The following is a 24847-nucleotide window of genomic DNA, read 5'->3' as shown; positions in this document are numbered from 1 at the left end:
CCCTAAAGGATGCCAGGTCAGACATGGTTGAATACCTTCTTCAAGTCCAGGAAGCACATGTTTGGCAGATTCTCCTGTCTAGCTCCCTGGTGTAGAGCTTCCCCGTGGAGGCTGAGGATGTTGCACCACACCCTCTGGTCCCCCCTTCCTGAAAAGAGGGACCACCACCCCAGTGTGCCGATCACAGACATTACAGACTGTTGTTAAAAGAAGACCGGATGTTGCAGAATTTTCTTATTGTACCTAAAATGGTACGTTTTCTCAGTTTATGTTTTCTCTGTTCTTCTGCAGGTAAAATAGAAGTTTATTAGATTTGCATTTCCTTCTGTTTGTTTACATTTTACAGCTTTTTGGACTCGGAGGCTGACTGGGGATGAGACACAGATGGAACAAAGGAGGCCAGAGCAGACAACCTAAGAACAGGAAGTAAACCAACATGAGAAAACTGATCTTCAAAGTTTAACAGGAAGAAGCCAAACAACAAAGGAGGAAACGACTAAGAACCACAGAAAGCTTTGATGCTTCTTATTCTTATAGATTTCTGATGTTATTTGTGTAAATGAGTCCAGGAGCTTCAGGAGGACACAATGAGACAAACACAAACTGGAGTTCAGCATCTGTTTAGCTGAACACCAACAAACAGCAACGTGCAGGCTGAACCACATTCAGTGAATCTCACAGAAGAAACGTAATTTATTTTTATCATTCATGAATATCACTTTAAAACAGTTTTTATTGTCAAAAAAGGGGTTTTTCAATTTTTTCATCCATTATGAAACCACTTTATCTTCAAAGTTGTGATTCACTGCCTAAGTGGCGTTGGCCATTCGCTGAAAGACCTCCAGAGGAAGGGTAAAGGTATCTCAATGTCCATCTTCTCATCGCTGACTCTAACGTAGGGTGCTGTGCTCTGGGAGACCCTGGTCATTAGAGCCACACTGGCTTCAAGTCCCTCATAGAAGCGCACCTGCAAAATACTGATGATCCTGCTGGTCCCATCATTTACTCGCTCCATGCTCAGAGCATTTAAGGCTTTCTGGGTCTTGAGTTTGATGAGGTCTCTGTACTCAGTCGTGCACCTCTGCGCCTCCTCGCCGTGCTGTTCTGAAAACTGCAGAACATCTGCATAAATGGCATTAACTTTAGAGGAAATTTCAGAGTTTTGATCTTGCAGGTAGGCGAGGAAACTCTCAGCTTTTTCAGCAACGACGCGTAAACATCCAGCAGCTGTCAGGTGGAGCACGTTGATCACGCTGATCACACCCTCTCTCAGCTGGTCCAGAATATTCCCCACCTTATCCATGATCTCATCTCCGCTAACAAAAGCATCACTTCCAGGTACGGTGAACCTGATTTTCCTGATGTCTGTAGAGATGTTCTCCACGAGGCCGTTGATTCTTTGAATGGCACTACGGGCTTCCTGGACCGCTTCCATAAGAGAGAGCTTCCTCTCCGATCCCGGCACCATGAACCGTGTGTCATTCAAAAACTGCAAGGCTGCATCTAGCAGCACATTCATGTTGTTTTCACACTGTTTCATGACACGCTTCACCGTCTCAAACAGCCTGTCTATAGCATCCTGCACAGTCATGGACATCAAGACGTCAGAGGCCTTCCGGTAGTTATCTCGCGCTCCATCAGCAAAGTTTTGGATCCAATCCTGCGGTGTGGTACAAGACACAGGAACCTGATCGTAGGCTCGCTCTATGGCATAAGAAAGTGTGTTTTTCAGCTTCTTGCTGCCACGGTTGATGTCAAAGCCAAAGTGGGAGGTGTGATACTTGTTAATGCACTTGAACACAGCGTCTGTCATTGCAGGAACTCTGTGCTTGGTGCCTTCCATCACATCCCAAAGGAAGTCCCGATTCCACGAAGTCTGCACAAAGAATTTTTGCGAGTTTCTCAGTGAGACTTTTGCAGCGAAGACATCGGTATCCCTCTCTGGAGACGACTGAGAGTGAGGGAAGACGTTGAGAAGAGTATGACTTTAAACAGAGCATCAAACAGTCTGGAAAGCTGCACTCACAGTAACAATAATATGAAATAAAAGAGTCTAAGATGTAATACCAGGTATCGACTGAACAGCTTCCCATACAACTGTGATGGAGACCTCCTCTGTAAATGCACTCCAAGGAAACCAGATGATGGCGAAGACACGGATGCAGTGATGCCATCTTTGCGGGAAGCAAAGCGGAAGCTCACATCTGTGAACGTTCGACTGCTGATGTCAACGCTAAGTGTGTGACGAGGCTCCCTTTAAAACAGACACACCGTTAGTACAGATATGCTCCAGATCATATGTGATAAACACCTGACAGAGAACTATGGAGAGATGTGAAACATCAGCATCTGCATGAAATAAACTCACAGTGACTCAGCTGCTGAGACTCGGCGCTTCATTCTGAAAGAAAACGAGCGATTGAGGGTTTAATTCCAGACTTTGAATGTTTATCGGATGGGATCTGAGACAGTTCATCACAGCTTCTGATGCACTTTAGTGGTGTGCATGAAATGTTTACCAGTGTACAGAAATGGGGAAACTTATTTAAAGTTAAACCAGTGTTTCCAGTCGACTCTAGAATGCAGCGTTTGTTTAACTTACCGGACATTTTGTGCCAAAACATGTTGCCAGTTGACATTTCCATCAGTGTGAATCAATTTTCCCTTCCCAGTTAGACTCATTGCCCCATTATCATATACGATGGTTGCATCAGCTGGGGAAACATGGGCAAGATTAGGTTTTATATTGCCTTACATGCAGCAATGCTTACAAATGTGTGGTATCAGGTAAAGTGGCGTATGTTTTAGTCTTACCAGAGAGGTCGTATTCCAAGAAGTTCATGGTAGAAACACATCTGGATTTCAGTGAAGTTAATAGGTCAGAGTCCTTTTTCTCGACACTGGCAGTTGTCGACACACTATAAATGGGAGATGAAACCTTCACAGAGACGCTGAGAGCACCAAAAGATGGGATAAACACACTTGAAGGCAGATGGAGGGTCGTTGCAGGGATTTCGATTCTTTGCTCTGGAATGGTGATGGCTGGAAGGTCAAAGTTGGAAATCTGGCGTGTGATGTAATTTAGGCTGATGGTTTGCCCCCCGATGGTCACTGATTTTGGTAGAGTAAAAGGTAAGACTGTGATTTCATATTGTGGTATCTTAAATGAAAGGAATGATGTTTTTCCCTGCAGGTACTCTGTGTTAATGTCATAACCAGGCACTGACAGTACTGGCAGGCCAGGCAGCATGATTTCAAAGGCCTCGGTGCTGATCACCCTCGGGACGCTGAGGTTCTTAGGATCGAGTGTGAAGGGCTCCACATGCAGTGTCGTGAATGGTACATTAAAGGCAGGAAGTGAGATCACAGGGGGAAGTGTGAGATGATCCGGGACGTCTGGGTTTTCCAGACACTCATCTATGTTCCTTATGGAGCTTGGAATTCCTTTGAGCCATGAAGGCACTGCAATGCTGATCTGAGGGACGCTAAAACTGACACCATTTTCCAAAAGGGTAAACGGTATTGCATATTCATGGCCATCCATGCTCTTTGTGTACACAATACTAGTGGAGACATTGAGGAATTGTAATTTATTCATACTGGTGACCTGATCAAACCTGAGCACATCCCAGAGGGTATTCTGATAAATAGGAATCTTAACTGTCTTCAAAAAAGCGAGGGGACCTTCTACTGATCCAGCCAAATTCAAGTGCACTGCTGATTCATCATTGGACAGCAGTAAAAGATGAGCATGGACGAAAGACGCAAGCTGTTCCTTAACTCTCCAGGTGAGAGACTGCTTCTCTGAGCTGACGGCCAGGTTAATGCTCTGAATGAGTCGAGCATCACCCAAACTGCTCGGCTGGCTCGCTTCGATATTCAGTTTGGTCTTGAAGGTCGTTAAAGGAATAAAGTCCAGTTCTCCTTTAGTGACATGTTTTCCATTTGTTGTGAAAAAGGCCAAATCGACATTGTTGGTGCTCGTGCATTCAGCCGTTGCAAAAATTCGCTGCAAGGAAACTGCCAGAGCTAACTCCTTATTCAAGTCAAACAGGAAGATGTTGTTGGAGTTTCGTTTTTGTTTCTCCTGTTTGTCGAGGTTTGAGTTTAAGACAGTCTTGACAGTTGAACGCAGGCTGTTGGCAGTGAAGTAGAAACTGGCTTTATTCTCCAGATCTCCAGAAAAGATACAGCCGTTCACCATCATAATGTCTGTCTTCCCCTGGGTGCAGGTCTCCAGAGACACATAAGAAGGAAGCGCTTCCAGTTCCCAGTTCATGTCACAGTTTCCTGCAGCCTCAATCAGAGGAATGCTAAAAATGTACTTTAACTTTTTCTTGGATGTGAGATTTGGCTTTGTTTTGGTGTTTCCGATGAGCTCTTGATTCAGCTCCAGGTTGAGGAAGGGTAGCTTGACCTTTGCAGTGTTGGTTAAAGAAGCTTCCATGCCCCTTTTGTTGAGGTTGACAGCACATTCGTGGTTTGCATTGATGTTGTCGTGCTCCAGGGAAACAGCTGAGGCCACTTTTATTCCTCTCGTCCTCGTCAAGCTGGCGGTGCCGTCGATTTTTATGTTCAAAATGTCAAACGCTGACGTTGAAGAGGTGCCAAAACGAGCAACAATGTCAGACTGATTGTAAAGGCCTGCGCTGGCAATGAACGAAATCACAGCGGATTTGAAGGAGAAATCAAATGTCATGTTACCCATAGCTGGGATCGCTATGTTGTTCTGCATGGGTGGCAGTCTAAAAGTGGGCAAGGTTACTTCACTTAACGTTTCTGGAACATGAATGACAGCAAACGTTAATAATGGCAGCACAAGCGTATAGGACGGCACAGAGAACCCCAGAGCTGGGACTTTAAAGCTTGGGGTCCTGACCTCTTTGGGAATGAAATAGCTAAAGGCCGGCATCTCGGCACTGAAAGGTGAAACCTGTATATCCAGGATTGGTATTTTATATCCGGGGACTCTGAAGATGCTAGGTGGCAGGCTAGATGTGTCAGTTCTGTGTTTGATGTACTGTGGCCTTGCTTGGTTGTATGAATCTTTTAAAAATGCAACCACTTTGTCCCAAAACTCTTCAAACTGAGCCTGGAGGACGGTGGCTTTGTCGCTGATTGCACCGTAGATCGGTTTAAGGTACAGTTCAAAGCTGTGGGTGTCAGGGTTCTTGTAATAGTGAAGCTTCAAGTTCATGTCAAATGATTGCTGAGGTGTGGTGAGCAAAGTTTGGAATCCAGCATTTTCCCACAGCGGAAATTCTCTGACTTCAGGGGTTTTAATATGGAAATAAGGTATGCTCATCTCTGGGATAGAGAGCGGAATCGTCAAAAATTCCAGGTTAGCCTCTCCGTTTGCGGAAGAGTGGAAGAAGATGTCCATATCATTGTTTTCTGCGGTGATGTTGTGACTGTACTTGTACTGATTGAACCTTGCCAAAGCAAAGCAGGACGCGTGCTGTTTCACAGAGTTTAATGCAACACCACAGTCATGCTGCAGAGCTACCTTTCCAGTCAGTCTCAGGGGAAAGAAAACCTTCGAGTTTACTTTATTCTTAACATCGAAGGCCACCTCAAATGGATGGATTGTGAACTCCAGCGAGTTGGACATGGATCCAGTCAGTTTTCCATTGAATTCAACATCGTGATAGGCTGCGAGCGCAACCTTCAGGTCCCCGATATCAGCCACTCCATCCAAAACCAAAACACTCTTCTTCACAGATGGAGTTTCAGTTTCACATTTTGCATCAATACTAATCCGATTTAAGAGCACTGATTCAGCTCTTAGCGTGTGCTTGGCTTTTAAGGCCTCACAGTCAGTTTCTCCAACAAATGTTAACTTTGCAGTGCTGAAATTTACATCAAACTCCATGTTGCTTTTGTGAGTACCTTCATCAGCGTAGTCATAAACCGACCACTTTCCATTTCCTGTAGTCTCTCCAGTCACAGTGACTCTGCCAGATTCTGCAGAGGCTGCTATATTCTGTCTCACTGATGCCTGACTTGAAATTTCATGTGACGGGATATTCAAGCTGTGGTTATAGGCTGTGGCTACGGCTGCATGGACTCCACTCTTTAAAGTAAGGTCCATTTTACTGACCAACTCTGCTGTGTACATTTGGGTTGCAGCTCTGGCGACAGTCTTGGCAGAAGCCTCAGCAGCGGTGCCGGTGAGTATCAGGGATCCTTCGTGGTCAATGGCAAAGGCCATGTGTGCAGCCTTCAGTGTTTCTGTGAACTGCAGCTTCTTCATTCTGGGAGCCTCCAGCTGAGCCGTGACTTCAAACGTGTACTCCAGCGCCTTGAAGCGCGACTTGGCATGAGACGCAACGATGGCTGTAAACTGTGGGTTTTTTGGTGTGGATGTTGAGTTTTCAATTTTTCCTGTTGTAATGAGAGTCAGGTCTTCCGAGTACACCCTAAATTCTCCATGGAGTTTTCCAAAACGTGGGACACAAATGTCACTGGGAATCCTGGGATAAGTTATCTCTGGAACTGGGAGTGGTAAGACATCAAAGCCTCTCCACTGCAACTTGGGAATGTTGATTGCTGGAAATGTTATTTCCGATAGAGTTATTCCTGTGAAGGTGAGATCGGGTAGTTCAGACAGGTAGAGAACTTTCAGATCACCAAAGATTTCCTCTGGGTCAGGTGTTTGGATCTCAAAGTCTCTGATTTCATCTATCAGAGCAATGATCCTAGCTTTGATCTCATCGACATCTATCGTGAAGCCAGGGATGGTGTACAAGTTGAGGATGGTGAACGGAGGGAGTGAAATTTGAGCTGGGATGCTAATGTCCTGCAGATTCTTCATGTCAACTGTAAATCCTCGAATAACAAGATCAGTGAGAGGTACTGTAAAAGTAGGAACTTCAATCTTACCTCTTTTCAGTAAGCTCAGAAATTCATCTACAGCCTGCTTCGTCTGGTCAATGAACTCATTGTCCTTTGCTGTTTTTACAATCTGATCCATCACTTGGTTAAAGTTTGCAGACATTAATTCAACAATATTTCTGTAGGAATCGCTCACTCTTTCGAGGAATAAATACAGTTCGCCTCTGATGTCCATGTCAACAATTCTCTCCCTTGCATCCTCAAGGATATCCTGCACCTTCAGTTTGATGTCGTTGTAAAATGTAGTATCGATCACATTTTTCAGTCTTTTTAGAGCATCAGCCACTTTTGTGTTTTTTAGTTCATCCAAATACGTAAAAATGGAAGTTTGGATCTCTCTGAAAAAGTCCCTAAAAGCCTCAATTTTTTTCACCAGCTCATATATTTTAATCTGCTCGTTGATGTAGTTTGTTAGTTCAGCAATCTTCTTATTAGCGTCATCAACGAAGGCACCGTACCGAAATGTCCTCATTGATTTAAGAGTCGAAGAAATATATTCATTAAGGTCATCGATGCTCTTCTTAAAGTCGATCGCTCTGAGCTGATTTGTCACACTGGACAGAAATTGCATTATTTTATCATAAAAATATTCAAATTTGATAGACTTCAAAGCTTCTACCAGTGACTGCACAGTCTTTTCAATTTTAAACTGCTCGACCAGAATCACCACCTGATCCATCAGCTGTTTGAATATATCATCGAGGTCGTATTTTAAAACAAGATCCCTGATGTAGAAATACACTTCATTGATTTTGTTGGGGATTTCATATTCATCAATCCAGTTGACGATAACATCATGGACCGACTCCATGACTTTTGCTATCTCTGAAGGGGGGATATTATAAGATAACTGCTCAACATGCGCAGCCCAGTCAACTGAAAGGAGATACTCCTTCAGATCCTCAAAAATCGACTTGATGTTAAAATCCTCAATGACTCGTTTCAGTTCTGATAGTTTGGTTTTAATCGTCTCCAAGATTTCATATTTGGAGTCTAGCTCCTGGAGAAACACAGCACCGGTTATCCGGAGTTTCTGGAAATCGATCTGTTTCATAATGTCTTCGATGATATCAAGAACTCTGAGAAATGACCGCTTAATTTTATATTGGTCATCGAAGGCCCACGTGTGATTTCCGACATCAGAAAGAACATTTGTTATCTGGGCTTCAAGACGTCCACCCTTGATGTACTCTTCAACGGAAAAAACGAGCTTTTGAATTTTGGTGATGATGTCCGTTACTGTGGTTTCTAAATTCTTCCTCAGATTCTTCACAGCAAGCTCCAAGTCATTCATCGTGACAGCGGAGGCACCGATCCAATCATCAAGTTTCACTTTCACTTGATTTACTTTTTTCTCCAACTCTAGCTCTTGCATCAAGTTACTCACTTGTGTCGGCAGGCGTTCTAGCTTTTCTCTAAAGTTGCTGATGAGCCCGTCGATATCTACATCACGGATGACCTGCTGCAGTGACTCTAAGGTTTGAACCAGTGTGTTTTTGAGCTGCTGAAAAGCTGCAGGAAAGCTCTCGATGAGTGGAATCTCGATGATATGACAGTCACTGTTCTTATCATACTGCAGGAAACCAGACATGTTGAATTTTGCATTTTCTTGTAAATCTTCTAACATTATTGCTGAAAACTCCAATTCAGCTTTCTCTGGATTGTTGGAAATACTGGTCGCCTGGTTGTAAGCACGGTCGTTCAGTTTAGACTTTACTTCCCAAGATAATAATTGATCGCTTGGAGTCAGGAAACCTTCAAATATGTTCTTTACACCAGCAGAGGATTCCCCACTTGGAAGCTTATGAGCTGTTGATATGCCGCTTTTATGTGCAAATGAAAGAGCTAGGGGCTCAGCTTTCAGCAGCAGCTGGCTGTACGTGTCTCCGGTGTGCTGCCCATGTAGATTAATTTCTCCCGCCGCGTTGAAACCAGCATCCACAGTGAGGCGAAAAGGCAGCGCCATGGTGCGAACGGTGCTGTTAAACCGCACAGGTGCAGAGTCTACCTGCGCCTCACAGTCTGATGTTAAAGACAGTCCAGCAAATTCCAGTTCACAGCTGTGAGTGAGCTGGGCGTCCATCACGTTTCCAGATGTGCTGTATTTCATGGTGCCAGCCACAGGTGAGTCATAGGTGAGTTCATAGGTATGTTTGACGCTGTGTTGCTCTCTGTGAGCTGCAGTCATGCTTCCACGGAGATCCACCTTAACAGGCTCGAGCCTTACGTGACCCTCGTGGCTCAAAGCGACGTCATAAAACCGGAGGTCATTTCTCATATTGAATCGCGTAAAAAATGGCTTCACATCGAGCTTGGTGTCTTGCTTGTAGTAAATATCGTCACAGATGAAGTTGTTTGACTCGGAGCGGAGGCTGAGGGTCCACAGGGTGAGGGTGAGTTTGTGGCTGTTTTCTGTTTTCATCTGTCTGAGTGTTCCCTTTGTGTTTCCGGTAAAACTCAGAGCTCTTCTGTCCAGCATCATTTTCACGCTGCTTAATGTCGTTGCGTCGTACGCATATCCCTTCAGGTCACCGTAAAGAGAGGCTTTAGCAGCTGTGACTTCACCCTCAATTTTCAGCTCCCCTCTGCTCTCGTCACCCATCGCTTTGGTAGAGGAGGACAGGGATGCTCCACTGTTGTCTATCGCACAGTTGAAAATGTTCTCCACTGTCACAGGACTGCACTGTATGCTGTTTGTGCCACTTGCTGTCAGACCATTTTTTCCAGCTGTTACAGAAGCCTTATGCCAGACACGCCCTGTTTCTAAGGTGAGGGAACCCTCAGAGTTTACCTGAAGCCCATTTGAATCCAGAGATCCTGATATCAGGGAGTATACCCTGTTTTTGTCGTCATATGCCTGGGATTCAATTGTGAGAAGGGCCATTTGGTTGGACACTCCAAACTCAACTTGGTTACTTAGTGATTCCCCCATGGCTTTGGCCAAGACGCTGCACTTCAGGGTCAGCTGCGTATCCTTATATCTGAGTTCTGCCACATGCTGGAGCATGTCCCTCTGAGCGCTCGTTTGGGACATGATGTATAACTCTGAGTTTTTGCAGACTCCACGGACTGTGTTGTGAACTTGTAGGACTGGTGAGTCAAACTTCAGAGTGGATTCTCCTCGTCCTTCTCGATCTAGTGGGCGTAGGTTGTAGCTGTGAAGGTAGGAAGCGTTGGTGTGGAATGAGCCAATTTTGAGGAGTCCGTTGACAGTGCCATCTCCTGAGACTTCGTCTGAATTTAGGGAGGAAGTCGCATGAGCAGAGTAGTAGAGGGTGGCTTGCAAGCCTAAAGCACTAGAAGCTTCCATCTTGTAATTGGCTCTTGCCTTGAGTTTGTCCGTCACCCTTAATGTTTCTAAGACGCTGACGCTTGTGTCGATGAGGCTATGGCTGAAGGAGCTATTCAGAAGATACTTGAGATTATCATCGCCTCTTCCCGACATCATCCCGGTGCCTTAAAACAGACACAAATGATACTATATTAGTATGCAAACATGGAAGCATGACGTTTTACCTGCTGTAAGACAAAATGTTGGTAAGTGAAGACTCTTCTCACTGCACCATCAGGGCTTTCCAGGCACTGATTGAGAGGTGTTGATCTTACTGTTGCTGCACTTGCAGTTTGTTTTGGACCACAACCCAAATGTGCACTAATCAGTACTAGAGATGGACCGATCCGATATTACGTATCGGTATCGGTCCGATACTGACCTAAATTACTGGATCGGATATCGGAGAAAAATAAAAAATGTAATCCGATCCATTAAATATCACGAAAGCACCTCACAAAACTTGCAACACGCCGTAACTCACCTCAGAACGTTAGCACGTCGGAGCAGTATGCATCACGTGATAGAGCGGCTGTGGCATGCGGGACCTGTCGGTGGTCTGGATAGTATTTGGAGCTTCGCTAGCAACCTGGCATTTAATCTCCGACAAAGTTATCCCCGAGAGAAGTAAAGCAAGTGTGTAAGTCCATCTCTGAATGTAAAGCATTCCTGCGTTAAGCTTAACAAGCGATATATGGAGCGACTGCCTCTTCTTGCTGCTACTTCAATCATGAAACTGCTTAATGATCAGCTGATCGGCTTTTCTGTCGCGAGTCCCTCTGTCTTGTTTGTTTTTGGCCCACTTTGCACCAGAAAGAGGAAACCAACGGCTGAACAACAGCAGCACGTTTAAGCTTGATAAGCTGTTGTTAGAATTTATTTAATATTACTTTCTACTCGAGGATCTTTTTCTACGTAGCTGACAGCTGGTAACTGTGCAGGGGCGGATCTAGCAAAGTTTAGCCAGGGGGGCCGATAGGGCATGAACAGGGAAAAGGGGGCACAAAGACATACTTTTCTTTCTTATTCTCATTTAAAATGTCGAGCTTTTAATAAATAATTATCTGACACCCAAAGTTTTAATTTGATGTAAAATGAATAGAAGTCAATTACTGTATATAGTGACTATTAAGTCTAATATATATACCCTAGTAAGCTATAGTACTTTTTCCTTTGGGAAGGTACCATCTGTGCAGTCTGCAATTTTGTTGAAGAAAGATGTTGAATCTATTTAATATTTCTTGAAAAATAATTGATTTCTGTGCATTTTTTTTCACACTGCATCAAATTGTTGTTGGTTGATTACGTCAATTAGGCATCATGAGGTGGAGCGTGAGGGGTGGTTCCCTATTTTTATTTATTTTATTTTTGTTGTTGCTGGGAGTTGGAACCCTATTAGTTAGGTTGCTTAATATTTACGCTAAGTACTCTTTAAAATACCAGAATAGGGAGGATGGTGTAGGTTTAAGTTTATTAGATTGATCAGTATTGCTGAACTATGAAACTTTTTTTTTTTGCATACAGGTATAACAGAATAGCTTTAGTGTAGTTGTTGTTTTAAACTTGAGTATGAACTTATACAAAATGCAGCAAGATATTTAAAAAACAGTTTTGTTGATTAAAACACACTATATCGGATTCATATCGGTATCGGCAGATATCCAAATTTATGATATCGGTATCGGTATCGGACATAAAAAAGTGGTATCGTGCCATCTCTAATCAGTACTGTTCCTGACCATGGCTGAACCAGTAACAGGAAATGAATCTGCAGAAATATCACAGTACATGGAAGTTTTCAGAGGACCCCACTGGTCCGATCTCTCTTTGCCGTAAAACCAACATAGAGTCTGACTCAAATTGATCTTAACAAAGACCAACTTAACAGTAATATGACGCGCCGGCTGACAGGTGCATGAGCCTACCACACGTGCTGATTTAAATACTTCATGAGCGCAGAGCTCATTGTTAGCCAGCCTCAATCTTATCCTGTCAGATTTCATAGAGTCTTAAGTGACTTGACAGAAGAATAACTTTTTACCTTCAAGCTTGTATGACAACAGGCTGAAAGGTGACTGGGCCGTGGCCCTGAACTGTGCAGTGTAGCTGGGGACATCGGCGGTGTTGTTGCCCCCAGAGATCGAGCCTTCCCAGCTGTAGAAGTTGCTGCTGATCTTTGTGGATGCTGCAGCCAGACCGAGAAGGGGGAGAGACAAATCCAGAGACGGTGGTATGGTGAACCGTGGGAGCTGATAGGCCCTGGGTGGGATGTACAGACCTATCTGTGGTAAATCTATGAGGGGCACTGACAGGGAGTTTGGTACGTTCAGCTCTTCGGACTTTTTGCCTCCAAGTGGAAGAGGAAGTGAGATGGCCATCTTGTCCTTGTTGAACTGGTACCGGAACAAAGTGTCGCTGTTGAGGTAAAATGAAAGGTGAACACTGAAGCGCTGCAGAACAGGTGGAGCCTATTCATATCTGGAGGCTGATTTTTTAAACACTTACGACTGCAGGAACAGTTTTTCTGGCAGAGCGAGATCAGAGAGGCTTCTCTTACTTCGCAGTTTTGCCAGAGTGGGGATGTGCGCCGTCAGTTTGTCCAGCCATATGTTACCCGCCTTCAAAGTGAAACAAAGACCTGTTAGATCTCACTGTAAAGCTGTAAAACTGCCTGTAAAAGCTGCGTAACACTCTGAACACGATGTTTTATGACACCTCGATTCCTTTTGTGATGATGTGACGCAGTTTCATGTCTGTCTTCGCCACCCTCTGGTCCAGGATCTCATCAACGAGCTGTTGAAGCTGCCTGCGATGAGCCTCCACATTAGGGATCATTTTCTGCGTCTCTGAATTCAGGTCAGATTTCAGTTCCACCTCAAACTTGTCATTATCTGCAGAGAAAATCCAGAAAACCCTCAAATGACTGAATCCATGCAGCTGTCCCCTGTATTGATGAGAGGAGGCACAGTTACCGTATTTTAGGGAAGCTTTTTGCTGGTATGATATCTCAGAGAGGTGCATGATGGTCTCCAGGTCCATGACCACATCTTCATCCTTCTTTAGGTTTGCAGTGAGAGATGCATCGGCTTTCAGAGAAGGAACGACCATCTGGAGTTGCAGCATGCCATCATTTATCATGCTAAGCCTGCATTTAAAACAAAGACGTGTACTGTCGGCTTCCCATCCACTCAGCACAACCGAAACCTCATAAAGGACCCAAGACTTGTTTAATGAACTCTGTACCTGGCACGTCCAACAAGCGTCAGCTGTGGGATGTTCTTGTTGGTGATATCGATGGTGATGCCCCTCATCTTCCTCTCAGCACCGCTCTCAGTGAAAACCAGTTTGACTCCTGCTTCCACGTCATAGTCAGGAATGACGACCTCAGCAGAGACGGTGTTTTTTAAGCGATTGTATTTCAGAGCTGCCGAGGCCTCCGATGAATCGTCGCCTGTTAAGATAAGAATTAAAGCAATTAGCCGGCTGTTAGCTGCAGGGAGCAACAGGTGGACTTTTATCCAGTACGCACAGGAAAAGAATACACGCGTCAGCAAAAATGTGCTTCATTTTTATGAATTCTTTCACTGAAGGGACCATTACACCCCAAAGACACTCCAAAATCCCTGACAACAGTTTAAAGAAAACAAGGATTTATATAATGTGTACTTTATTGATCCCCGTAGGGAAATCCTCTCTGCATTTAACCCATTCACTGTGTGAAGCAGTGGGCAGCCACCAATGCAGCGCCCGGCGAGCAGCGTACAGGGAGAAGGGTACCTCACGGTAGCCGTTCAGTGGATTTGAACCCCTGACCTTCTGATCATGGGCGACCACTCCTACTGAGCTGTCCCTGCCCAGATATAAAATATGATGAAGACAGATATGAGCCAAAGTAAACACAGCACCCTCTGTTTTGTGAGAACGACTCATATTTGTTCATGATGCTGGGAGAGCTGGGAGAGCATGATGGTTTAACCTTCTCAGTCTTATGAACTGAGCTTGCACACAAACACGTCCAGACATCATATTTAATAGCGTTACCTTCTGCCTTCAGGATTAATTTCAGCGTTTCCACCTTATGGCGCCCTCGTTTGCCCTCTCTGACCGTTTCATCTGCGATGGTGGCGGTGTACTCTGAAACTGTTCCTGTTGGCTGGATTTCAACTGCAAACCTGAAAGAACAAACTGTCATTAATCCAGGATTTGTTAGCTGTGTGGTAAAAAGCAGCAATAGATGTCAAAGTCAAATCACAAAGGATTAACTCAGATGAGCTGATCAACCTTCTTACCTGGTTTCTCCGGTTAGAGGGGAACATGGTGCCTGATCCACAGAGGTAGGATTGGAGTAACGCACTGCTGTGCAGAGCTTCAGACCACTGAGCAGAGGCTGGCAATCGACTGAGTCGGCCCGGTCTCCCACCTTGCATGGCCCCATCGTTGTTTGACCAGATGACAGAGACAGCACCTTGGTGCTGCATTTCAGAAAGAACGTGGAGTGAGGTGAGTGATAACAACACAACTCAAACAGAGAAAGACTGTGGGTCACTGACCTCACGCTGAAAAGCTGAGTGTTCGACTGAGGAGCAGGGATGGACAGCTTGACCTGCCTTCGGTTAACTGTAGCTTTAGCATTAAGGGAACTTTCATGGTACATGTTGGTGTGCGTCTGAATCCCGGCGTCCACGTAGTCTGGAATGTGCACGCCCATCTGGGTGATGAACTCCAGTCCAACCGAAGGCATGAAGGACAGCTCAGTCTGCAGAGACACAGAGCAGCTGTAACACAGGGATTCATGACTTGTTTCTGCTTTCTTTCTTTTTTCCTTTTTAGTTTATAAGAATAATTTTATATATTTATTTATTTATTTTTCCATAGCATTACATTTGAATTTAACAGTTCAATCTTTCAAATAACGGACAAATATTTGTGAAATTATGATGCATTTGTGAATGAATTTTAACAATCTAAACAGACAAATACATTAAAAAAAAAACAAGAAAATTGTGTTTTATTACATTTACAGTGATTTTACGTTAATCTACATTTGAAATGTGAAATCAGTCTATTTATGTAAATGTAATGATATTCTAGAAGAACAGTACAAAACTGTAAAATACTTTTATATTACAATTTTTTCACCTGATTGAACTGTTAAATTCAAATTTAATGCTGTGGAAAAATATATAAAATGATTCTTATAAACTTTTTTTACATCAAATAATTATTATTATTATTGCTATTCAGAGCGATCGTGGCTCAAGAGTTGGCAGTTCGCCTTGTAATCGGAAGGTTGCCGGTTCGAGCCCCGGCTCGGACACTCTCGGTTGTTGTGTCCTTGGGCAAGACACTTCACCCGTTGCCTACTGGTGATGGTCAGAGGGGCCGATGGTGCAATATGGCAGCCTCGCCTCTGTCCCAGGGCACGCAATCCATTATTATCTAAACTAACTGTATATTTAAGTATTATTATTCCTATTGCCACATTCATTGACCTTGTTTATAGGTAATTGTTTAATCACATTAAAATGTTCCTAATTTAATGTTTAAAAGCACTAAAGGCAAAATCCCATGTAAAATTAGGGCAACAAACTGTAGTGTCATTACTGAAAATAACCATATTTTTATGAGAAAGTTATTTTCTGGTATTATTTTGGGCCCCAGCTTCCGTAATAGTACTGTTTTAACTTTATACTTCATAAAAGGAACCAAGCCTGGGGACCCTGAAGAAAAATGTAATTTCTCTTCTAGCTTTTTCACAACCTTAACTCCGGAGCTTCCTTCATGCATGGGAATAACATGGAGAGTTAAAACCCAAGCAGCGAGCTAAACAGGCACCGATAACTACAAATATGAAAGGAACAGACCAAAGAACATTATTAAACTTGGACAATAGCAAATAAAACTGTCTGACAATTCAGAAAGTTATGATCAGGAACATATCCAGAAAAAAAATTAAACAAGTAAATATTGTAAATCTTGTATTTAAAGATGTATTATATATTATATCTTGTTGTCCATATACAGTACCTTTGGAATAATGTTTCTATACCAGTGTTTTGCATCCGATGCAGCAGCTCTATATCCTACAGGTTGCAAGTTGTATTTGTTTTTTGTTTTTTGGCCTGTCTGGGATTCATGACTTGTAATGTGATGAAGAGCAGCAACATACCGCTGCCGAGGGCGTCAGGCCTCCTCTGACACCTGGTGCAAACACACCAGCTAGTGAGAACTTGAGAGGGAAGCCAGATGCGGTGGGTAGAGCAAAGGCATTCTCCATGAAGATGTAGTGGGCAAAGACTTCATTGTCAGTCCTGGATATGAGCTCAGAGAACACCTTTTGGAAAGAAAACAGGAGAAAACAAACATGATGGGAGAGTCCACTATCACATCTGGATCCTCTAAAAGCACCACAAAAGTTGCTCCAGAGTAATTTTTAGATCCTAAACCTAAGCAGCAAATAAAATTAAAAAGTGAAACAAAACTAATGAACTAAATCATCTGTGATCCTCTCCTGATGTTATGAACTGTTTCGTTCTAATGTCGCCATGCTGGCTGCATCGAGGCACCGATGCACACTGGAGCTGTGTGCCACTTCCTGCCACGATCAACACACCAAACGGTCAGGAGACAGAATATCCCACCTGGGCAGGTAGTACCCTGATGAAGACGTGGTAGTACATGAACAGAGTCTCAAACATTTTCCTCATCTCGCCGGTCTTCAGATATCCAATCTCATTCCCCAAAAGTCGGAGGTAGGCGGCGGCTTCAGGCGCTGGAGAGGAGCTCACATCATTCACAAGTTTCTGGATTCTGTCTGCCATGTCTTTCAGAAAGTCTTCTGGGATCTGAGAGCACAGGACAGTCTGTGTTTCAGGATGTGACATAGCATTTGCTCATGTGGTAGCTCCGTGTACGTGGAGAACCTCTCACCTGTCTCTTCCTTCTGTCTCGTTGGGGTGCTATTCTGTCCAAAATGGCTTTGAGCATTGGGGCTTTGTCCTGCGCCAAGTACATCAGTCTGGAAATGGATTCAGGGAGCAAACCTCTCTCCCCAAAAAGAGCATCGATCGTTGGTTCGAATCCCGTTCCTTCAACGCCGACCTTAAAAAGGAGATTTTAAATGTTTGGACCTCGACAGAAAACTGATTTTTGTACTGCAGATTCATGTCATTCAATACCTCGAAGATGTCGTAGCTGTAGTCAAACACCTTCAGCGTGGTCTCCAGCATCATCTCCTTGGGTAAGGTGTCGCTTCCATCAAAGATGATGTTGCTCTGGATTGATCCCAAGGAGGAGTCCAGCTTGTAGTTGCGGGACATGCCATCAAAGATGGCGCCTGTGGGTGACGGCTGGCCATTCAGGGCCGACTCAGTGTACTCCCTGAGTCTTTGGAAAGGACAATAAATGATATTTAATAGTGTTTATTAATATAATGCAGAATCAGCAGCACTTTTGTTTTTTCAGTCATGATCAGTACAGATCCCCGGCCGGTGCCCTCCTCTTGCTACGGTGGCATCTATCAGCCCAGAGTAATCACAGATACAGACTGTACATGAGACATCTAGTGGTGAGGTGAAGAAGTGCATGTACAATCAATATGATTGTATTTTCAAACAAAGCTTCTTTCTCTGCTTTAACTTAAGTCCCTCAGCTGTGAAAGCCTAACGAGGGCTTTAACGAGGTACAGAGCAGGGAAGCCTGGATGGATGGTTCCTGTCCTTTCTCCACTTTGCACTCTGATATTTGGACCGATACCATCTTTGCTCATTACACATGTCAGCCTCAGCTTCTGTTTATTTCTTATTTTTAAAGTCTGCTGCAGTACTGTTATTCAGAAAACTTCAGTTTATTTTTTACTTTACTTTGATTTCAACCAGCTAAAGATGTGGCTGCTCAGCGAGTTTCTGACTTTCTCTGTCTGTAGTGTTGGTGCTTAGTCCATTTAATGTCATCACATAATAACATAAATGTGTGAATGTGCTGGAAACACGAATAACATAGGAGGATGCGTTCAACGTGCAGGTAATACTCTTCCAATCTGAGATTGTTTATAACAGGAGGATGTAACCACCGCAGTGTCGAACAGGCCGCAGGGTTTCTATCATTGCCCTGTAACCATCATCATCCACGTCACGTCTTTGCCCTCAGAGTCAAACACACTTTGAAGTCTTGATGTTTAAAAACCTCGAGTGAACATTCTGGATGTTTCAATCGAACCAACCTGACATAAAACCCAGACAGCAGACGCTCAGGTGCTAGTAACAAAGTAGCCCTGCCCTAAATCGTTTCCAAAATGAACTTCATGTTTTCTTGAGTCAGACCTGAAACTAGAGGCCGAGCCCACTGAAAGAGTTCACTGAGTTCAGAGATGACCATCCGCCTCATTTTCTCACAGACCTCTATACAATCAGATTTCAGAGGAGTCGCCCCCTGCAGGACATCCCTGGTCGTTAACTCACTGCTGTATTTGTGGTTCGTCTGAGTTTCTGATGTTGTTCAGGTAAGACACCACGAAGCTCCTGAGCTGCTCGTCCCTCGTGTTCTCCAAACTGCTGACGATGTCTCTGATGGTCGCTCGGTCCGGGCTCTTCATCAGAATCAGGAAAGCTGCTACACGCTTTTCTACGGGGCTGTGATCGTCCCGGTACACCTCCACGAACACATCTCTGACCTGTAACCAACCACACGGGGAGTGACACATGAATACAATCACGTGTATACTGAACATTTTCAGAGTCAGTATCTGTTCATTTTGAATTTGATGCCAGCCTCACGTTTGAAATGTTCAGGAGTATGTCTGTGGGTACCTGCTGTCCAGGTGTTTGAACTGAGGAGCTGGACTGGTGTGTTCTTGTGTTTGTGGCTCCAGATGTTTCAGTGGTCATGACTGTACTCATGTGCCCCCTGCCATACTAGCAGAGATGCTGCTTTAACCTGTAAGCTGAGAAGCTGTGGTGATTCCTCTCCTCCTCAACCCAGAGGAATTACCACAGCTTCTACTCGGCGCCAGTCCACCTTAAATAAGCTCAGAGGAGGTGGAGGTGCTTCTGGTTCAGTCTGAGCTTCCTGTGTGGATGCAGTGATGAGCTACGTTCATGATGATGGTTCTCAGACATTCTCAGATTCAAAATGAGCAGATGAGTCTGACATGTCATTTTTGGACTGTTTCAATCATTCCCAGATCAGTCTGTGTGAGAGATGTGTCCATGTAAGAGAGAGACTTTACCTCATCACTGACGTCCATCCGTCTAAAGGCCTGTATGGCTGCCTTTTGATATGATAGTGGGACTTCTGCTTTCTTTGCACATCGTAAAATGGACGAGATCAGGCTGGGGCTGACGGCTTGCATGGCCTGACCCATGACCCCAACGACCTGCAGATTAGAAATCAACATTTATGCGGAGGACTGAAGCCCCGAGACAGCTTTCAGCAGAAGAATACGTCCATGGATCTAAAACTACATGACACGCTTCACGTACCCTCAGGACAAGGAAGGACATCTCTGCGGGGTCAAGAGGAAGGTGAGAGTCATAGTGTGGGACTGAGCAGTCGTTTAAGAGCACCTCCATGAACTTTGACACGTCTGTGAGCACATCCGTGACCTCCGGCGTTACCGTGTTTTTATGGATCCTGTGGATGAAAAAGAGTGTGGTCAGCTGCTCAGGTCAGATGATGCGTGATGCTGCAGGCATGACTGAGATGGAAACTGTTATGATCACGGGTGTGCTAAGCAACACCACGCTGTCTGCCCAGTATGGTGACGAGCACGCCCTGTCGGCCGTTTATGGCTGACGACGGTTCCACCTCCATGACCGATACTTCCTCACGTGTGACACTGAGACATGGGGACCATGGGTCTCCCTCTAGTGGTCACCTGAAGCACTGCATCATAGCTTTACTTACTTCTTCACTGTGTTGGCCAGAGCGTACATGATGGGCTTGCTCTGTTTATACTGAGCCATGCTGAGCATGTCTCGCACACGTGCAGCATCAGGGTCAGCCCGCAGACTCAAGGCGTAGACCAGAGCGTCTGTCTCCAGGGAAACGCCGTCGATGGTCCGGATAATCTGCAGGATGGCGCTGGTGCACTCTGAGGTCCCGCACTGGAACAGGGCCTGCCAGGTGAGCCAGCCTGATGCCGCTCGCATCTCAGGGACCGCCCGGCTCAGGGTCTCGTTCCTCAGGGCGCGCAGGCCGGACACCAGCTTATGGAAAAGGCCCGCCCTTTTTTGACCCTGGTCTGAGCCCGCTAACGTCACCAGCTCCCGTAAGGTGGTCAGAACATCGTCTCCTGTCTGCACTGGAGATTTATCTTCAGGATCTTCAAAGTGAAGGGGCCTCACCTGGTCGCGCTCCACACCTGCACACAGACACATGTGATGTCACTTATTCATTTCCCAGTAAGAGGTGAGTCTCATTTAACAATGGACGTCAGCAGTGGTTTATAAAACTTTAATGAAGAGACTTAAATTATTTTCCTGCTGGCCATGTAGGGGTGCAGCTGCCTGTTGCACCGACGTGTACGGATGGATGTGGTCACATGACCTCACCCACATTTCAAATCTTCAGAATTCAGAACTGACAATATTTTGTTGTCCAAATTAAATCCTCAAACTTCACTAAAACTCAATGTCAGACTTCTTGGATGATCTGTTAGTCAGTGACCTCCCAGCAGCCTTATTATTGGTCACATAATGTCATTAAAAGTCCTCAAAAAAGGATCCAACAGCACAAACACGGTCCAGAGGTCCAGTTCAGGTGAAGCTAGCAGACAGCTATAGCCACCTGTGTCACCATCCACCTGTCAGTCAAAGAGGCCACGCCCCAGTAATGCAAACTTTAAGCCTTAAGTCAATTTAAACAGGTGACACGAATCACCTGGGGACACAATAATCCCCAGGTGTGAAACTCCACAGCTGACTGGAAAGCTCACTCACTGAAGTCTCTGTTGCTGGTCCTCCTGTTGCTCTGGAAGCGCAGCTCCTGCGTCAGCTCTGACGACACCATGCTGTCCCTGCAGAGCAGATTAAAGCTGAGGCGTAACGGCGCCCTGTGCACGCACACAAACATGCAGTCAGGCGGTGACTCACGTGTGGGAGAGCGGCAGGTAGCTGTGGTTTTCTGTGCACGAGGCTGTGGTGATGTGCCTTTCCCTCCGATCAAACTGGTAGCTGCAGCTTTGAGTGCTTGTGATCAGCTTGGATATCGGGCTGTGCTGGAAACACAAACCTGACTTCAGAAAACATGTTTGCACCATTTAAACTCCTTTTTCGTGACTATTGTGACACGGAGGCTGTATTACTGTGACATTACTGTCACGAGGTCTGCGGTCAGCCTCAGCGAGCTCACAGACAGGACAACATTAAGTAGAATAATTACAGGTGATGTTACATCGTTAAGGTGTGTGGAGCTGTCTGAGTGCTTCGTGCATTTGTTTCTGCAGTAATCAGGAAATCAAACTGAGGGTAAAGAAAAGAACAAACTGCTTCTGAGTTCCCACCAGTCTCTGCAGCAGGGCCAGCGGGCTGTTGGTCAGCTCTCTGCTGTAGAACTGGTCACACTGGGACAGATCTCTGACCAGCGTCACACCTGTAGCAACATCACTGCTCGAGTTCACCAGAGTGACGCACTGACCGTGCACGGTGCTCTGAAAAAGGAGAAAACAGCAGAAAAAAGGATAGTAGACAGGTCCTGAGGTCACACAGGTGTGATGTTTACAGAACTTTTATTTTGAAAGGTCGAATGTAAGGCCGAAGGAGGAGATAAAAAAAAGGGGACAACAGAAAACGGGAGATGAACAAGTTAGCGCTGCAGACTGTGTTGCCGCTGCAAGCCTGAGAATTAAAGAATGGAACTGAGAAATACTGAAGGTGTCATCATTAATGTTTGAGGCATGCAAACATTACAACAGGGATGGGCACAGTGAGCGTGGTCAGGGGCCCAACGGCCAACACCATCACACCATCACACCACAGCCTGAGCACCGATACAGGCTTTCATGCATTTGCAGCAGAAATCAGGAAACCGTTTCCCATCTGCTGTTGTCCTGTTTCATGAGTCTGTGTCAGTCGTTGCCTTTGTTTCCTAGTGTGGTCTTCTGCTGCTGGAGTCCATCTGCTTCAAGGCACAGAGATGGTCTTCTCACGAGCTTATTTGAGTTCCTGTTTCCTTCCCGTCAGCTTCCTGCTCGTTCTCCTGTGACATCAACAAGGACTTCCTCCCTGCTGCTCACTGATATTTCCTCTGTAAGCTCAGAGATGGTTGGTGGGAAAACCGCAGCAACACTCAGACCAACAACCTCGCCACAGTCAGTGAAATCACTTTTCTTCCCGATGCTGAAGCTCAGGCCGAACATCAGCAGGTCGTCTTCGTCACGTCTGAATGCAGTGAAGAGGCGTTACCCTGCTGTGACCTTTGCTAATCTTGTGGATACGAACACATAGTTGAAGCAGGAAGTGGGCTTAAAACTCAAAACCTTCATGTTTTCCACTCTTGGTAAGTTTGAATTTCTTTACTGACAGAAAAAAAATCCTGATAAAAGAAATCTTTTTGTTTTTCCTGAAATAAACTATTTCCTGTGACAACACTGATTATGGTTTGGAGTGTTTCAGAGGACGCTCACCGTGCGGCCGCCCTGCTGGTCCTCCGTGTCTGGCACCATGAGAGCAGAAACGATCCCTCTCTTGATGTTGAGGATGCCGATCGCCTCGTCGGCGTCGGGGTAAAGCTGAATGTTGGAGACACCCTGCAGGGTGAACTTCAGAGGGTTCCTGGATGAACAAAGACAGTGAAACCTGATCAGAGGGGGGCGTGTTCAGCCAGTGAAGGTGCTGCTCCTGAACACGCCGCTGCTGTGGACACAAAGGCTCGATCTTTAAAACGTAACACATCGAATGTTTTCTGAGGGGAGCAGAGTGTCGGAGCCTGTCGGGGTCATAAACCAGCCTCACTCGAAAATGTGCTCGCTGCTCCAAAAACCGACATGGCAGCAGCATGCCATTTTAATATACAGTCTGTGTTTTTGCACTCACCTTTCCATGGCGGCCTGGAAGGCGTCCGAGCTGGGGGCCGGCCTGAGGGTGCAGCCCCTGGTGTGCATGATGAACTTGCACAGGTGGGGGACCTCGACCTCCACCTGACGAGTGGCGATAGCAGAGCCACGGTCAGAGAGGAACATCGTGTCATCAGGTGAAAAACGGGACGCATAAACAGCTGTTTACCTGACAGGTGAGCGCATGGCCGTCTCTCAGGTCGGCGGCGCCGGTCACGCTGTTCCGGCTCTCTGTGCTGTACCGATACACGTACTTCCTGAAGGCCTTGAATCTGGATGCTGCTGTGGGGGGAGGAGAGGGTCACATGGTCAGGGCTTTGCTCCTTTATGTGAAAAGGCTTCGATGGTTGTCCTCTTGCTGCATCTCAGGATTGGCTTTCCACACCATGACTCAGCAGCTGACCTTTGACCCCGTCGCAGGTGAGAGTGAGCAGCAGCTCTCATTCACAAACAGGACAGGAGTCCACGAGCCGCTATCTCCAGAAAACAGGCCAGTGCGCCATTGATCTGTTAGCAGGTCGATGTGTGTGTTTGCACACACTCGACCTTCTCCAGCGAGGAGAAAGTCCACAGTTCTTTAAATACGTAATATTTTCAGCTCAACCTTAATAAAAATGAATAAAAATGAGTTTGCATGTTTAAGAGTGAGGATGACTTACACTGACAGGCTGCAGTTTGTTGGTCCACCTCCTGCCCGTCCTCTGGAAGAAAACACGATCAACATACTTAACAGTATTTTAATATTGGAGTAATGAGAGCGGCTTCTAGAGGCCAGAAGGACGCGATTATAATAAAACCTTAAAAAAGAGCCAAGATCACACCGACGACTGAAGCGTTCCATTAGAAATAAACATTATACACTCGAATACAAACATTTGAAATTTAGATTTGTTTGTGTAAAAAGTGATTTTGTTGCGTTTGGCACACATCAGAGAGACAAGTGTTTCCTGTCTCAGATCTGATGGCTCATATTCACACTTTTATAATATGAACAGCATGAAAAGCTGACGCGCCCCAAAGGGGACCCGTGTCTCCGGCTGGAGTCAAACTGACAGATGGATGCGAGCACGACTACACCGCTGGAAGCACCGAGTTTAAAGTAGGAAAGAAAACAATGAAAGATCCCAGAGATCAGTGAGAGAACAACTTTTTCATCCATGTAGAAAAACGGCTTGAGTGAGACTAACAGAGCGTCCTCGTGTGCGTGCACGAGGACGGGTCGGTACTTACGAGCCCGCGCGCAGCAGCCGAGCAGCAGCAGCAGACACAGCTTCCTGTGACCCATGATGGGCTGCAGGCCTCCTCCACACTGACACAGCAGCACCTCTGCTCAGCGTTTATGAAGACCCTCCTTCTGTCCCGCTCAGAGGTCAAAGTTCAACTCTGTCTGGTCGTTTCATCCCTCAGAATTAAAGTGTAGTCTGTGATCAGCACTGCCCCCCCCCAAGAATTCAATCAATAATTTACAGTGATGATGAGACGCAGCAGGTAAAACCACAGAGGTCAGAGTGGTGACATCAGCACGCCGTTTATTTTGTTCTTTTATTCATCTTAATTCTAATATATGTACA

General features: G+C 45.4%; 1 protein-coding gene across 2 annotated transcripts; it reads right to left on the bottom strand.

The window, feature by feature from the left end:
* Positions 1-660: 660 nt before the first annotated feature.
* On the bottom strand, positions 661-24637 carry apoba (apolipoprotein Ba). 2 transcript variants are annotated; one of them, XM_004569930.6, is made up of 29 exons: positions 24507-24637; positions 23936-23977; positions 23446-23558; positions 23257-23360; positions 22848-22995; positions 21726-21872; positions 21316-21440; positions 21163-21239; positions 20129-20585; positions 19705-19855; positions 19452-19598; positions 18685-18896; positions 17404-17611; positions 17156-17326; positions 16867-17070; positions 16395-16559; positions 14776-14981; positions 14515-14697; positions 14267-14397; positions 13469-13676; positions 13198-13370; positions 12941-13116; positions 12731-12843; positions 12267-12640; positions 2815-10350; positions 2603-2714; positions 2369-2401; positions 2068-2254; positions 661-1951 (listed from the first exon to the last, which is right to left on the bottom strand). In XM_004569930.6, exons 1-29 carry the CDS (start codon positions 24559-24561, stop codon positions 803-805), a joined length of 13107 nt encoding a protein of 4368 aa, XP_004569987.3. In that variant the 5' UTR covers positions 24562-24637; the 3' UTR covers positions 661-802. The 2 variants fall into 2 exon arrangements, with proteins under 2 accessions (XP_004569987.3, XP_023009376.3); XM_023153608.3 differs by having other exon boundaries at positions 23446-23555.
* Positions 24638-24847: the final 210 nt, after the last annotated feature.

Source organism: Maylandia zebra, linkage group LG19, assembly GCF_041146795.1.
Source record: "Maylandia zebra isolate NMK-2024a linkage group LG19, Mzebra_GT3a, whole genome shotgun sequence".
NCBI lineage: Eukaryota > Metazoa > Chordata > Actinopteri > Cichliformes > Cichlidae > Maylandia > Maylandia zebra.
Note: the sequence above shows the minus strand (reverse complement) of the source record. Positions and strands in the feature narration are given on the sequence as shown.

Coding starts and splice junctions, on each gene's coding strand:
- apoba (XM_004569930.6), bottom strand. CDS start 24,561: ATGGGTCACAGGAAGCTGTGTCTGCTGCTGCTGCTCGGCTGCTGCGCG. Junction 19,599..19,704: donor TGTCCTTCCTTGTCCTGAGG/GTACGTGAAGCG, acceptor TCTAATCTGCAG/GTCGTTGGGGTCATGGGTCA. Junction 14,698..14,775: donor ACTCAGCTTTTCAGCGTGAG/GTCAGTGACCCA, acceptor TCTGAAATGCAG/CACCAAGGTGCTGTCTCTGT.